Source organism: Puma concolor, chromosome C1 (assembly GCF_028749965.1).
Source record: "Puma concolor isolate L17-30 chromosome C1, mPumCon1.1.hap2, whole genome shotgun sequence".
In the NCBI taxonomy this organism is placed as follows: Eukaryota; Metazoa; Chordata; class Mammalia; order Carnivora; family Felidae; genus Puma; species Puma concolor.
In genome coordinates, this window is record NC_141674.1 from 166499607 (window position 1) to 166516540 (window position 16934).

The 16934-nt window shown below is 44.3% G+C and overlaps 1 protein-coding gene across 2 annotated transcripts in view; it reads right to left on the reverse strand.

Annotated features, from left to right (window-relative positions):
• The window catches only part of NFE2L2 (NFE2 like bZIP transcription factor 2), a 35033-nt gene extending 19341 nt beyond the window's left edge, over nucleotides 1-15692 (reverse strand). Inside the window, exon 1 of one of the 2 annotated variants that reach the window (XM_025931471.2) lies at nucleotides 15561-15692. In XM_025931471.2, the coding sequence (XP_025787256.1) occupies nucleotides 15561-15605 (45 nt within the window). In that variant the 5' untranslated portion in view covers nucleotides 15606-15692. Of the gene's footprint in view, nucleotides 1-14410; nucleotides 14697-15560 lie in introns of those variants that run through there. The other variant, XM_025931472.2, reaches the window with a different exon arrangement.
• Nucleotides 15693-16934: the final 1242 nt, after the last annotated feature.

The window sequence follows — 16934 nt, forward strand, 5'->3', positions numbered from 1 at the left end:
AGATGCATATGTTTGAAAACACACAGTACCCACTGTTGTTGCCAACCTCCAGGTGGCAACTTGGACCTCTTACAGAAAATTATAATTAGTGTCTATATTGTATCTCATGCTCTTAAGATCAGTACAGAAATCTTTTCTTTTCCTTAATGTCAATCTTTTCAATTAACTTGCTAAATAAATATGTAAGGACACTGGTTAGCGGGTGAGCCTTCACATTAAGACTTGAGAATGAAAGATCATAGTACGGCACTCTAAATCCAGATTAAGAGTGGTATGACATAATGTAAGTAATAATGTTAATAATAACGGCTACCATTTGTAGTTCACTTTCTCTGACTCGACATGACAGCAAGCACTTGTATCTAGCATCTCCTTTACTCACACCAATCTGCAAGGCAGGGAGTGTTATCACCATCACCCTTTTGGAGCAAAGAAACTGAACCACAAAGAGGTTCAGTAATTTTGCCTGAAGACCCACATCTACTAACTGGGAACAGTGAGCTCCAACCCAGGTGTAGGTCACAGAGTCACTCGAATAACCTAGGCCTCTTCAGAGAGAGACCGCCCAATGTGGCACCAGTTAGAGCTCTGCTGCTAACCAGCTGCACAGGGGAGCGTGGACCTCGCCACCCAACCTCACTGTGCCATTCCTACCAGGACTAACCAAGACACTAAGCCTAGCCTCACAGAGCTTTTTTTTCATATGAAAAAAAAAGTACACAATGCCCCTTAAAAATATAAAGGACAACCAGGGGTGAAGTATTAAAACCATTAATAAATTCAACTGCCATTGCCAATGTCAAGTGAACACGAGAAGAATCTAAATTTTAAGCTTCTGGGTCTAACCACTATATAAGAAATGGAAGGTGAGGTCATAATTTATGCACACATCAGACATCATGGCAATACCAAAGGGTAGTGAATGGAAGAAGTTTTCAGCTAGGTTACCTCCCCTCAAGGGTTTTATAGAAGGTCTTCTTTCCCTTCACCACTCTACCCTTTACTTTTTATCCTTTTTAAAGTTCATTTATTTATTTTTGAGAGAAAAAGACAGCGTGAGCCAGGGAGGGCAGGGAGAGGGAGAGGGAGAGAGAGAAAGAGAGAGATTGAGGGAGAGAGAATCCCAAGCAGGCTCCATACCCAGCAGCACAGAGCCGTGCTCGAACTCACGAAACCATGAGATCATGACCTGAGCCAAAACCACGAGTCAGACGCTTGGTCCACTGAGCCACCCAGGCTTCCCAACCACCCCCCTCCTTTTTTTAAGGTGTGATTTACTCGGGGGTAGCATTACAAAAGGACCATTTCAGACTCTGAAGACTAAATGATGTAGGGCAGGGCTGGGAAGAGGACAAGGCTGCAGGGGTCAGCTCAGCTCATGTTTGGATTTATACTTCCACTGATGCGCTTCCATTCCCCAAACTCTGCTGCTTTCCTAGGCCCGGAACCCCAGAGTAAGAAATTCTGCCCCAAGTGAAGGAGTGTGTCTGGGAAGAAGCTCAAAGAGATGGCAGCTTATCAATCCACACTAGTACAGGGAATCCAGCGGACAGGCTGGAGGGTCCCACAGGGGAGACTGGGCCAGCAGGTAGCCCTCTGCTGCCACAGGGCACATGTAAGGTCTTGCCACAGGTTGGTTTTCTGTCTCTAGAGACTTCAGTCCCCCACATGAAAGACACGCATAGGGAAGACCACAGGAGAATAAGTTTACGGCAAAGAGCAAAAAGAGTATGAGTGTTTATGCCACTACACAGAATTCAAGAAAGGACTTTTTCAAGTGTGCCTAAGAAATCTCAGCTCCCCACACATCAAACATCCCCGACAGAGAAGAAATACAGTTATTAAGAAAAATTTTTTTACATTTATTTGTTTTTGAGAGACAGAGAGAGACAGAGCGTGAGCAGGGGAGGGGCAGAGAGAGGGAGACACAGAATCGCAAGCAGGCTCCAGGCTCTGTCAGCACAGAGCCCGGTGCGAGGCTCGAACCTACGAACCGTGAGATCACGACCTGAGCTGAAGTCGGACGCTTAACCAACCGAGCCACCCGCGCCAAAGAAATACAGTCATGGTAACAACACCACAGCCACCATTTGCTGAATGTGTGCTGTGCGCTAGACCTTATGCCCAGCTCTTTTGTCACTCAGTTCTAAGAGCACTGTGGCAGGTGTCATACACATTCCAATGTTGAGTGAACTGAAGCACATGCCACCGTAACGTCCATCGACTCAACCTCTCTGGGCCTCAGCCCTTGGCCTGCAACACTGGGATAATGCCTGCCTCACAGGGTGAATAAGGAGCGCAAACAACAAATTCAGTGTGTTGAAGCATTAGCACCCTGGCCAGCACTGAGACGAGCCCGAGAGACTGTGGCTGCTATCACCAATATGGTTAGATGCCTACCTCTGTTAGCTTGGGGCTTATGAAAAAGAGAGGATACTGTCTGTTCTTTCTTTTCTTCGGTGAATACTGCTAATCACTGGGCTTGGAAGCCAAGGATAAGACTGTTACAGTTGAAAATGGGCAGTAAGAGTAAATCGATCTTAGAGAAGGGCACAAAGAGACAAACTCCCTGTATGCCACCTTGAGAAAAAACAATCCATCCCTCAAGCAAAGCAGCAATTTCTGGGTTGTTTCCCTCCCCTTTCATCAGGGGAATGAACACACCGGTGGATGAGTTTCTGTTAAAACGTAGAAACAGCCTGAGCACAAATGGTATCATGATGGGGCCAACAAAAAGAGGAAATCTACTCCTCTCCTATGAAAAGGGGGCTTAAAAAATTCTTCTTAAATGGCTAACAAAGGTAGTTACAGATCAGAGTTACAAGACAGATCCTCAGTACATGTGCTGATGCCAAACCACACCCACACCTCTCCACTCTCCCCCCCCCCAATCCCTCTGTCTCCAACCTCTCCATTTTCTGATGCATGGGCCATAACTTCCTGTCCACATTCAGCTCATGTGTCTTGCCCTTTCCAAAGCCTTCTGTGTTTCGAGATACTTACAGAAAACTTGAAATGACACACATGGGCAGTGAAGGGCTCTGTACAACCAGCCCCAAATTAACCTTCTCATCCCTAGTGACCCAATTGGTTGCCAGAAGTCCGGCTTGTGCCTGCACCCTTCCTCAGGGTTCCAAATGAAGTCTGAGCCAAAGAAATCCTTTGGACTTAAAAAACAAAAACAAAAACAAAAACCTGTAGTTAAAATGCTACCTCCTCCAGGATGTCCTCCGAGCACCCCAGTTGGAAGTGACACTTTCTCTTCTGCACTGTCATGGAGCTGTCACGTGTCACAGATGAGCCTGTGTAAATACCGAGCACCTGGAGGGCAGTAAGACTCACCCTCAGTTTAGGGAGCAACTACTATTATGTCAAGTCTAGGCATGATGCCAGACACCAGAGTTATAAAAAAGAAATAAAATACAGTCTCTGCCCTAGAGGGAGACCTTAAGCAGAGAAAACATAGATATAAAGTAAATTATGCTCAATGATATGAAACATGCCCTATAATCCAGGTGTACAAAGAGCAAAGCGTTTGATTAGGAGGAGGGAAAACTTGAAAAGCAAATGTCTTTCAAGGAAGACAACACGTTTGCCGCATTATCTTGGAAGATTAAAACAACTTCATGCCCTGAAAGTTCCTAGGGTGTGTAAATTCCTAATAAATTTTTGTGGAATGAGTAGGTGCACATTTAGTCTCAGAATTCAGTATTTTCACTGTGTACATAAGGTGTCTGGGTTCAAAGAATTCTAATTACTTACATAACAAAGGTACCGTGTTTCCTATCACTTATGACCCAACTACCAATCGTAGAAAAATTATTTAAAATTATCGAAGTTATTTCATAGTAATAATACTTCAAATTATTCTTTGGGTGCTCTACTACAAATAAAGTATTATACCTTAAATCTATAAACACATATTCCTTCAAGTTAACAATAAAATTGATTTTTTGAGAGAATCAAATATCCTGGGGGCACCTGGGTGACACAGGTGGTTAAGCGTCCGACTTCGGCTCAGGTCATGATCTTGCAGTTCCTGAGATTGAGCCCTGCGTCGGGCCCTGTGCTGACAGCTCAGAGCCTGGAGCTTGCTTCGGATTCTGTGTCTCCCTCTCTCTCTGCCCCTCCCCCACTCATGCTCTGTCTCTTTCTCTCTCTCTCAAAAATAAACATTAAAAAAAAAAAAAAAAAACCTTGCAACCTGAACACGTCAGTCAACATAAATGCTAAGTATATTTCCTTAGAGGCCCCTAGTTATGTCCCTCAGACTGACGGTGGAACATGGTAACCTCACTTTGCCCCCATATTCTAGACTTTTTTTTTTTCCAAAGCATCAATCTATTACCATAATTAACTTCTTCAGCTATTCTATACTCAGGACTCAGCCTTCTTCACGAAGTACCCAGTAGAAAAGGCAGTAAAGATCCGAGAGGTATGGTAAATGGCTTTTAACTTCATCATGAAATTTTAAAATAATGTTTAGCTTATCTTTTGAGGAAAGCTTCCTTGTAGCTGTAGGCCTGAGAAATGGTGAATATCAGCAATGACGATATTACCATATCAAATGACAATGACCTCTGTGTTAAGTGAACTGGACTAGACACTCTACCTGAGTAAATGAAATGTTCTTGGTCCCTCTGGTTTCTAGAGCTTTCATGGCTCTCTCTCTCTGTTACTCCCTTCAGGTTTAGGATAAAAGGTGTGAACAGGCTGCCATCTGAGGAGATGGGGCCTTCCTACAAAGAACCAGGAAGTACACGGGGGAGTCCCGTAATTCCACCAGTTTCAGTTACCTGTAGTCAACCGAGGTCCAGAAGCAGACGATCCTCCTGATGTATTGTCAGAAGGTCAACAGCAGCCTAATTTACGTCGCAAGGCCTATGTCGCTCACTTCATCTCAACACATAGGCATTTTATCACCTCACATCATCACAAGAAGAGTAGTATTTTGGAAGACCACATTTATAACTTTTATTACATTACATTGTTATAATTGGTCTATTTTATCATGTTGTTGTTCATCTCTTACTGTGCCTAATTTAGAAATTAAACTTTGTCATGGGTATGCAGGTATAGGAAAATATAGGGTTTAGTACTATCTGCGGTTTCAGGCAACCATTGGGCGTCTTGGATCATGAGGGACTCCTGTAATGCCCTGAGCTTCCCTGGGAACAGTAATATCCTGGCTTCAACAGTCTCTAGAAGACCGTGCAGGACAGCGGTTCCACTGGGGCTGGTACCACCACTGAGCAGCAACCGAAACTGGATGGAAATGGGGGGTGGAGGGGGTTTCCTAGCTGTCACAATAGTGCTGAATATCCTGTAATGTGGGACAGTCCTCCACTCCAAAGAGAGAAGTCCAGCCCATGTGTCAGCAGCACTCCCTTTGGAAAACACTGAGTAAAGCTACTTGAGGTAAGGACACTGCCTTAATTAATCTTTGTAAAGGAGTACCTCATTCCTTAGTTTCTAACAAAATACCCACAGTTACTAGACAAGAAAAGAAACGGAAGGAACAAGGAAAACGGACAGGAGAGCAGGGATTATGGACATGCTAAATCCCTGTTCTGCCATCGTGAGTGACATGGCCCCAGACAACTTATTTTACCTCTTTGAGTAGGTTTCCTCACCTGTAAAATGGAGGTAATAGCCTTTATCATCACAGATTTATTGTCAAGATCAAGTAAGAGAACATGTCCAAGACCTACTACAGGATTACCAGGTGTTCAGTAAATGTCAGCTTTTTCCCTTTCCTTCCCTATGAAATAGCTGGTTGTCTGTATTCAGATGCCTTGTAACATCAAAAGGCTAATTCTTTCATGACGTTGGAAGGAAGCTGGTTAAACGTGACTGCAAGGGAAGACTAATTGTCCCCTCCGTCTCTTCATCATGACCACCTCCACCAGCACAGCCACAACTGCTAAAGCTTTACAGTACCATTATCAACTGGACTCTGAGCCATGTACTCCAGGAGCCCCAGACTTCCAAGAGTCTCACAGGCACAGAGGAAAGGAAGATGGATGAGTTATCTAGGGGTGTCATTCTTACTCCCATCTCTCTGGGGGAGAAAAGGCTTTATTTCTCAGGATCATTGAGAAAAGACGTGAGGTTCCCCAGCTCTTATGATATTTTCCCTCCTTTCTGAACCTCCCCAGAAGTTTAAGAGCCTGAGGCCCAAGTCCTTCAGCAACATCAAAAACATGGCTACACAGAATCAATCCTGCCCTGGCGTCCCAGGGGCACCTCACAGGGAAAGGGAGGCACTTGAGCTACCAACAATGGGAATACTCACCCAAACTGGGAACTCGTCGAATGGAGACTCCATCTGTACTCTATAGGGATTTCTAAGATGACATTATTGAATTACCCAGTGGTCACATATTTGCACTCCATCAACTAGAAGGGGCACAGGAGAGGGGCTGGAGGGTGGGAGGGAGAACCCCTCTCAGTGCTGCCAGCTCCTGATGCGGTGCCAGCTTCTGAGTGGCTTCCTGAGGCTGCTAATCTTTGGGTTGTCTGTCCAATCAGTTATACATTAATTTCCTGTATTAAATTCCCTGTCTGAAACATCTCGTGTGGTTTCTGGTTTCCTAAACTGAACTCTGGGCTGTTTTTTAACCTCTCCAAAGAGTCTTCTCAGGAAAAGACAAAGCCTACATTAACAGGGCTGTTGAAAGAACTAAAGACAACGAGTGTCAACACCACAAGTAAATACTCAAAATTGCTTTCTCTTTCCTCACATGGAGAATGTAAGTGCCGGCTGCACACTGAAGAGCAAATCCAAGTATTAAACATTTAGGAGATCTTCAGGTACAAATTCCAAGTCCATCTGATGCTTTCCTCAGGAAAAGTCCAAAAAAGTCTGTATTCCTCCTGGGTCCATGAAAAGAAGTCCCTGAAGCTAGTTTCTTTTTCCTCCCAATCTCTCTCCCTTTCATGCTACCACCTTTTTTTCCAAGTCAAATAGAACCCAGAATTTGCCCTCTTGAAGTCACCATCCTTGCTCTCAATCCAATGCCCCAAGGTTCTCCCAAACATGCAGCCTTAAGTAAAGAAGTTTCCAGCAGAGGGTGAGCCTCTGTCTTTGGAGAAGAAAGAGCTTGAAGTCACAGAATGGTTCTCATTCCTGGTCCTGGTCTCAGCAGAAGAACATACAGGGCAGGGACCGCAGTTAGCATAAAGTGAACCAGCCCTGGTCCTGTCCTTGGGGGTTGGTTCCTCAAAGCATATTTTACTTCTGTTTCACTGAGAATTACCAAGAACAAAAACAACTTCTTCAAAATTGGCAATTTCCCCTATGGCAATTAAAAAAATATAGTTTTAATTTTTGGTGGTTTTTATTACCAGGATTTTAACATTAAAAATTTTTTGATTTATTTTTTTGCTACGTCAAAAAAATTCAGGGCTCTTCCAGTCTCTAGACACAGCAATAAGACTCCCTAGATCCAATACAAAAAAAAACAAAGCAACAGAAAGGACAGGTTCTGTAGTCAGTCCTCAAGCACCTGAAAAAGTAGAGTAATTCTACCATGTGTCACCCTTCTGTTTCAGTTCTGTTCACAGAAAGCAACAGAACAGGATAATCACTTTCCCCGGTATTCTAATCCCTTAGACTGAGAACAGGTTGAGTTCTACATCCATGTGCATTATACTTTTGTGCTGAAGCAGAGCAGACAAAAGGCTGTCAAGTCTGGAGTACAACAAAGTTCCATACTCTTTATCAGCAGGCCACCCACACAGGCAGTCAGTATTGTCCCTGATCTTACACAGACATGGGGTGGGGGGAGAGATGGGCACTAACCCACCCTGGATGATGGCTACATCCCAGCAAAGAAGGAAAACAGCCTTTACCGGGGCAAGTCATTCACTGAAATACAAGTATGCATTGCATACAGCCTAAATGTTAACACTGAAATCCCACTGTTTGAAGGTACTTAAAACACACATTACACCTATCCTTAAGACAAAACTCTTAGGAACAAATGAAAGAATAAGATATTGTTTTTTAAATCTTAAAGCAAAAAGGAAGAATGGGTTAAAAGAATTTCGAACTACTGATGGCTACAGAAAGGCTGGAGGTGGGCTGCCAAAGTTTTACCTGGCCACAGTAGAGAGAGGCTGTGGCTGGAACCGGGTGTCTGCTCCCTTCTGGGCCCAATCCCAGTATGGAACCATACTTTCAGGTCTCTTGAGTGGTACTGCAGTGCTGTAACACACACACACACACACACACACACACACACACACACACACACACACACACTCACTCACTCACTCATAAAAGATTCAGAAGTTAGCCCCAGTTTCCAAAGATATAAACCAGAAAGCCATTTGGGTAAGTACAAATGGCAGCTACCGCAGTCAGAATATAAAGTATACTTCACTAGGCAGATTACAGGGAGCCAAAAAATTGAATTGCTGAAAGTTGCCTTGCAGATGTAAGGTTTTTGTTCTCTTCAAATGGAGAGGATAACAAGGCCGAAAAACTCAGAGCACAGAATTTCCTAGAGGAAGGCAAAGTGTGCCCTAGCCTCTAGGCTCTCCAACACTTAGCCCAAGCATTCTGTCCCCACTGCCTTTCCTAGGCTCACCCTAAATGATTGAGGCTACACGTTCTCACAGGTCACATTCCTGACCAAACACAGAGGAATTCTGACCCCCTTGGGGAAAACCTGTTGATAACAAAATTATCACCCAAATCCCCATGAGGGATTAAAGAGCTCAAGTTATATTTACTGAATTTCCAACATTCGCCAGGCACCTTAAAACAGATCCCAGATTTGGGTGTTAACCTTAGGTTGTGAAGGTCAGTGATCAAATACAAAGACACTTCTTTTCATGATTTTCGACAAATATCCTAACCAGATTTTCTAAATCACTATAAATACCTTCAGTGGGTACCAAACACTGAGCTAGGTGCTCTAAGGCACTGGTTCATAAACCTGACTGCACACTGGAAAATCCCTTTTCAGAAGCTTAAAAAAAAATACTGATGTTTGGGTCCCACCACCACAGATTTTGTTTTAATGAGGGATATGACCTGGATGTCAGCATGTTAAAATACTGATGGTTGATTCAACTAGAAAACAAAGTTTAAGAACCATTGCTGTGGGGAACAAAAATAAATACATAAAGCAGAAACAACCCAAATGTCCATCAACTGATGAGAACAGAAATTAAATGTGGTGTATCCATACAGTGGAACAGCAGCCGGCAATAAAAAGGAATGAAGTCCTGATACATGCTACCCCGTGGTCAAACCTTATAAACAAGGTATCAAATGAAAGAAGCCAATCACACAAAACCACATAAGGCATGATTTCATTTACATGAAATATCCAGAACAGACAACTCCACAGAGATAAAAAATGGATGAGTGGTTACCAGAGACTAAGGGAGTTGAAGGGAAATGGGGAGTTACTGCTAATAATTATGGGGTTTCTTTTTGGGGTACTGAAAATGTTCTAAAATCGGTTGTGGTGATGGCTGCACGACTCTGAATACACTAAATCACTGAACTGTCTATTTTAAATGGGTACACCATACAGTATGTGAATTCTATCTCATATAGCTGTTTCAAAAAAAGCACAGGGGCACCTGGGTGGCTCAGCTGGTTAAGCGTCTGACTTGGTTTCAGCTCAGGTCATGACCTCGAGGTTCGGGAGTCCCGAGTCGAGGTCTGCACTGACAGTGTGGAGCCTGCTTGGGATTCTCTCTCCCTCTCTCTCTCTGCCCCTCCCCTGCTCAGGCTCTCGCTCTCTCTCCTCTCAAAAGTAAATATTTTTTTTTTTTTAAAAAAAGGAGAGAAATACAAATTCTATGCCCAGCTTTCAAGAAATTCACAATCTAGCTGTAGAGGGGGGAAAAATACACAGTCAAGACAAATATCAGAGATTTTAAAAGGCAATGCAACAGAATTGCCTAATGCAGAAAATAAAAACTCTGAAGTTCAAAAGCAAGCTTCAAAGTCAAAATGACCTGATTTTTTTTTCTTTTCTTACACAATCATTCTCTTATTTAAAAAAAAAAAAAGCAACGGAGGGCTCAGATCTGGCCAGTATGCTATTACCACAGGCACCAAAGTCTCCATTTCGGAGTTTATGAGAAAGGAGTGACTACCTGGCATTGCCAAGGATTTTTTTTAATCTTCCAGAACACAGGCTGTCGATGGGATTCTAATGACTCTCAAGAGCCAATTATCAACAGGGCCACTGATAGATGGACTTGGTGTTCTAAACCCTTCTTATGCCCTGGATTTGTCTTCACTATCAGAGTTTGGGTCAAATAAACTTACATGCTTACACACACAGAAAGACTCTCATATAGGAGGCTTTATGACACACAGGTATTATAGGCCATGTGCCATAAAGATGATCGGTTAAAAGTGCCTCCTACCCTCAGAGTTCCTAACTTTTTTTTTTAAGTAATCTCTACACCCAACCTGGGGTTCAAACTCATGACCCTGAGATCAAGAGTCACATGCTCTACCAATTGAGCCAGCCCAGGTTCTTAAAACTGTTAATACCAATAACTGAAAAGTGATTATTGCGGCAGGGGCTGACACAAAGAAAACCAACAACTTTAGGCAGAACGGAATTTTGTTAGTGTTTTCTTGGAGGGAGGGTGTCTGTGTGTGGGGGAAGGTTAGTGTAAGAATACCATTTTTTTTTCCTAATACTGTTTTGGAATGTAAATATTATAAAACTTTTGCTTTCATTTCCAGAAAACATGCCATATCAACTGCGCAATTGAAAAAGCCTTGGCCTGTATCTTAGACCCCTTTCAATAAATGTCTGTTGGACCATATTTAAAAGCAGGTGGCAATGAAATTTTAGTAACTCCTAAAAATCATATTATCAAAATATAAACTCTATTATTCATGTTAACAGTAAATTTAAAACAAACATACAGCCAAAGGTAAAGGAGGTATGTTAAATAAAGCATTAGTATATTTGTCCTCCCATATCCTGGTATGCAACAGATTTCGGCAAACTTTCAGAAATGGCTGGACCAGGCATTTATTTTCTTATTTTCTTTTAATGTTTATTTATTTTTGAGAGAGAGAGAGACAGGAGAGAGAGAGAGAATGAGCAGGGGAGAGCAGAGAGAGGGAGACAGAATCCAAAGCAGGCTCCAGGTTCTGAGCTATCAGCACAGAGCCCGATGCGGGGCTCAAATCCACAAACTGAGATCATGACCCGAGCCGAAGTCAGATGCTAAACCGACTGAGCCACCCAGGCACCCCTGGACCAGGCATTTAAATACCCTGGGTTTACTCACACTAACTTTCAGGCAAATCACCCACCGGGTCCTAAAAATCCTGCACCATCTTTAATTCACACAAATAAGACGATAATTCTGAAAACAACTTGTTTAACAATAAAGACTAAGAAATAATATATTTGATTTTGAAATATTCAAAACCCTAAATAAGCTTCACTGAGATTAACTTGAGCGCTTATGCTTGCTTCAATTCAGAAATGCCCTGAACAAGAGACTGGTGTTTAATTTGAGCCAACAAATTTCTCCTAGCCATTTTCCATTCAAATTCTCCCCATTCTACCCAGTGACTTTCAACCTGGCCTAACCCTGTCGATCCCACTTTTCACTATATATATACATACATATACATATATATATTATCAAACTTATTTTTGACTACTTCAAAGCAAAAAAAGTCAATGAACAGGAGAATGTACCAACTAACAAGGCAAATAAAGGTAAGCAAAGGGGGGTCTAGCAGCTAACAGATTTAATTAAGAAAAAGGAAAAATGGTCCCTGAAAAATGTAATGCTCCAACCCTAACATAACCCTAACCTTAATCTTGAACACTGCTGAGATCCCATGAATTTTTAAAAGTATTATTATATTGAGAAGTGGCCCTGGGGCGCCTGGCTGGCTCAGTCAGCAGAGTGTGTGACTCCTGATCTCAGGGTTGTGAGTTTGAGCCCCATGTGGAGATTACTAAGAAAGAAAGAAAAGAAAGAAAAGAAAGGAAGGAAGGAAGGAAGGAAGGAAGGAAGGAAGGAAGGAAGGAAGGAAGGAAGGAAGGAAGGAAGGAAGGAAGGAAAGAAATGGTCCTGCCCCTCCAAATGAAACCCCTCTAGGTCTCAGTGTCTTCCTTAAAAAGCCCCCATGTGGTAATTAATCGCCAGGTTGTATTTACTTTCACTGAATTTAAGAGGGCCCGCCTCCTCCAATACATACAAAGTTAATGAATTTCTTGTTAAGTGGAAAAGGTGCAGAAGTTAATCTTTTTAATTCCTGCCTCTCTTTCCCCTAGTTCTTCTCAATTAATCCACTTTTTAAAATGTGAGCTATTCCTCCTGTTTAAAGTTTAAGCAGTCCTGGTCTAGTCTTGAAGTGGTGATTTAAAGCCATTGGAGTCAGACTATCTAGGTTTGAATCCCATCTCCACCAGTCAATAGTTGGGGCATTTCAGGCGCCTGGCTGGCTCAGTAGGTGGAATGTGGGACTCTTGATCTCCAGGTAGTGAGTTTAAGTCCATGTTGGGTGCAGAGATTACTTATGTAAATAAAGTAATTAATAAAAAATAGTTGGGGGCACTTTAAGCAGGACTCTTGGCCTCTTTGTGCCTCTATTCTCCCCCTGGAAACTGGAGATAATAGTATTTCCCATGGGGTTAGTGTGGAATTATGCAGGTGAAGCAATTATTGCAGCTCCTGGCACTCAAGGAAGTGCCCAATAACTCATCTATTATCATCTTAGTGCCGAATTCTTCCTGCACCCAAGAGTTTGCACTGAAAAGTTAACCCCAGATCAAAGAAAAATTCAAGAGAAAATATTTTTTATGCAAAACCCACTTTAAATTATGTTCAGCCAGTAGGTAGGAAATTCTCAACAACAACAACAACAACAAAAATGTGCTTATAGTCCACAGAGGCTTCCTTTTCTCATGTAGCTCTGAAGAATATTCATGCTGAATGAAAATAAATATTAAGAAAAACTGTATTTGGTTTTCAACTGATCCTGGTAATCCTAAAGAAAGACAGGAGTTCTTTTTTATCCAGCATTGTTTATAAAAACCCAACAACAAAGATTCCAGAATGACCCATTATTTTTAAAGCAGAAAGACTGATATGAATTGTGTATTTATTCTCCTACATGCATCTTCCATAATCTCTCAAGTCTAAAAAGTCGTATCTAAAAAGTCAAGTTGTTCTTTGCTTAACATTCATTCAGATGAGAGGCCTGTCTTATGTTCCTTTAAAAATAATCTTAATCAGTCTAGTCCAAGATCAACTCCATCCCTCATACATAAAAGTGCTTTATCTGAGACACCATTGAAAGGGGTAATGGATGGTTCCTTCAGCTAACAGAAATACAGAATCTCAGGCTCTGTTTTCTACCCTGTTTATCAATACCTCCTCTGCCCACAGGATGAAAAACTGAATCCTAGTACCACCTCATACCTGGAATTTATTTGACAAAGTTCAGAATCCATTCTTGACTTTTTGTTGAAATCTTTCCAGACTACCACTATTATTTAATATGATTAACAGTTACACACATGAACTTGATTTCAAATTTTACTCCATTTCCTTTTTTCATAGTCTTCAAATATGAAAACTGTGTCTGATTACAAAGGAGGAAAAGTAGTTACCTTATCAAATATAACTGAAAATTCACATTTAAAAGAGAAAGCAATACACATGCTTAATGAACTTTTGTATACATAGAATGTTAAATTACACAGGAAAAAAAATTAAAAATAATAGAGAACTCTAGAACACAGTTTAGAAAAACAAAAGTCCATTAGCCTTTTATATCCTTTGGTTATATAGATTACTGTATAAATAGCTAGATGGTTATATAAATTCTGTTGAATAGCAGTTAAATCGGAAAGTACAATATACTTCATAGTAGCGCGAACTGAGGGAATACAATCCTAATCATTAGGGGGGGGGGGGAGGTTAAGACAAACAGCTTTAAATAACAAAAAAGCACAATATATTGTCAATAACTTAAAATCTTAAATCTTCAAGATTAATGTAAAACTTCACATTTAACAGTATAAACATATGCTCTTACTTATACCTATTACGCTACACATTTCCTTGAACCAAGTATTAAGTATTTTTCCTAAAAACCCAATTACCAAAAATATTTGGAAATATAAATATCTACTTCTTTGAAAGTCCCTACAAAGTATGAACAGTAACTTGTTTTCACTTTTATAACAATTTACAAAACTCGCTAGCAAAATACTATGAAACCCAAGTGTCCCACCTTCTGCCCTAGCAAAAGAAACATGCTAAGAAATCGAAGCAAATTCTCAACTAGAAAAAAACGAAAGCATCCAAGGAAGAAATAATATATGACAGCAAAAAATTTACTAACAGCCTAAAATCAATAGAAATTCTAATCCACTCTCGAAACTCTTACCCTTGACAGCACAGCACAGAATATCCTGCCTTACACATTTTGGAACTGCAATTCTGAAACGTTAAATCCAAAGACAAAGCCGCCCTGGGGAAAATAACAATTGCGCAACAGATCAACAGCTCCAACTTGTCCCTTGGCCCCGGCGCGGCAAGGTTTGCACGCTATAAAGCAGGAAAGGGCCAACCGAGGGCCGCCGTGACAGCCAACGGGCCACTGTCTTGGAGGCCGAGTCCACGCACCCGGCGTGCGCCACTGGGAGGCACCACGCGGGTATCGGGAAGCCGCGTCCGACCTCAGTTCGCTGCCCCGCCCGCTTTTACCCGCCGGTTGCCAGAAGCCGACCCCGGATCTCCGAGGCCGAACATTTCCCACCACGCGAGGGAGCGCCTGGTCCCGCCGCCGCACGTCGGGGCATCGCAGAGCGCTGGGCACTTAGTGACCTCCTCCCTCCCCCCACCCTGGGGGCTGGGCTTTCTCGCCAAGCTGCCTACGAGCGATCTGATGGAAGGATTGACTGATTACTTTGCCAAGGGGTGCCCTTAGACGGGCCAGCAGGGTGAGCGCGCAGAGCCACCGCCCGCGCCCGCGGAGAACGTGGATGGGGGCGGCGGTAGGGCAGGGGCTCCGGGTCCCAGTCCGGAGGAGACCTCAACTCCCCCGAGAGCGGCCCCGTGACTAGGCACATTTTTGCCGGCTCCGAGGCGGGGGAGCAGCGCAGCCCCGGAAGGGCCGGGCCGCGCCGGCTCAGACCGCCAGCGTCCGCCCCCTCCTGCCCTGCCACCTCTGGGGCTGCTCAAACTCCAGCTGGAGCTCCCGAGTCCCAGCTCCGGAAGCCGGGGACGCGGCTAGAGAGGCCCCTTCGCCCTACGCACACGGAAGTGGCTTCCAGACCTCCACATAGTCGCCCTCGGGGGTCGCACTCCCACTCCCCTCGCGTCCCATAGGATCCTCGCAGCCCTTTGGGTCCTCGCTCCTCCTCCCCGCCCGGGCCCCAGCGCAAGCGCAGCGGCTCTAGTGCGCGGCCACAGCAGTCCGGACTCAGGCCGTAGACGGGAGAAGCCGGCTGCGGTTGTCCCGCCCAGTCCGCAGCTCCCTGAGCCCCTGTCCCCGTCCTGGCACCACCGCTGGGCTCCAAGGGCCGGGGCAGCACCTGCTGGGACGGCAGTCCGGGCGGCGGCAGCTCCAAGTCCATCATGATGAGCTGGGGACCGTGGTGTGGCGCTCCCCGACGGCAGCCTTGTCCCAGGTGCCGAGGCGCGGCGCGGACTGGGCAGCACAGGCGACGGCTGCTCCTCCGGTCACCGCAGCACTCCCGCGACACGGCCCGAGTGGCCCGCTGGGCTGTTGCCCCGCTCCGCCTCCCGCCCCCCCAGAGGGCGGGGCAAGAGCCCGGGCCAGTCGTTCCCGGGCTGGCTGCGCAGGCAGAGCTTCCGAAAATCCCCCACCCCCGCCCCAGCTGACGCAAGAAGCTCGTGGGCCCGGGGCAGGGAAGGGCCGTGGGCGGGGGTCCCCGCGGACAGGCGAGCGGGGTGCCGGGAGGAGGGCTGCATTGGCTTCCTGGTCCCCGCGCTCAATCACTCCCTCTCCCCGCAAATAAAACCTAAACTCTCGGCCCGCGAGATTAAGAGTTGTTTGCAGAAGGTCGTTTGGGTTCAGGCGCTTTGAAACAGTTTAAACAGTTGGAACAAACACTACTGGAGACCCCGCGGAGGCGCCAGTGTCGGAGCTGCGCCTCCCTGATCTGGAGTTGCAGAACCTTGCCCGGCTTTATCTCACTCGACCGCCCGAGAGTGGCGCCAGCCCTGGGGGTGGGGGTTAAATGTTTAGACCCAGGCCTTGCGCGACGCGAACTGCCCTCTCGCCCTCCGTCCATACCTGGGCCGGGGCCAGTGGGACTTGCCCAGGGCAGCCGTGGACCGCGCGGGTAGCTCGTGCTCTCGGTCACCCTGAACGCCCTCCGCTTACTCCCACGCGCTGGCACTCTAGCTGGCCCATCGCTGTGGGCAAACGGGGAGGTCGGAGAATGGTCAGTATTGCCCACCAGGAGTCTTCTCTTCCCACCAAAGCGCACACGTCACACCACAGATGGTGCCTTTTAAGACTGCAATACTACAACATGCCAGAATCTTCACAAGTTTCTTTTCACGTACCCAGCATATGATGTAAACAATAAAAATAAAAAAGGCCAAGCTATAAAATAGTTTGTGTAGTATGGACCCGTCTTGTAAAAACAGGTGGTGTCTAGGAAAAAAATTAAACAACTTTAATGTTTACTAAAATCGTAGCTGTAAGCTCACGAATGATTTTTACCTTTCTCGTTGTTACTTTAAGTATATTTTAAATCTACAATATATATTGCCTTTTACATTAAAAGCAATTATTTAAAAATTAAGCATTGTCCACAGAAAACTTCAAGTACTTGAAAACAGGAATATTGTGAAATCTTTTCAGATTTAAGAGAGAAGAGATAAATAGTTTTGGGATTTTTTTCTCTCTTATGTGTTAACAATCTTTCTAACTCTTT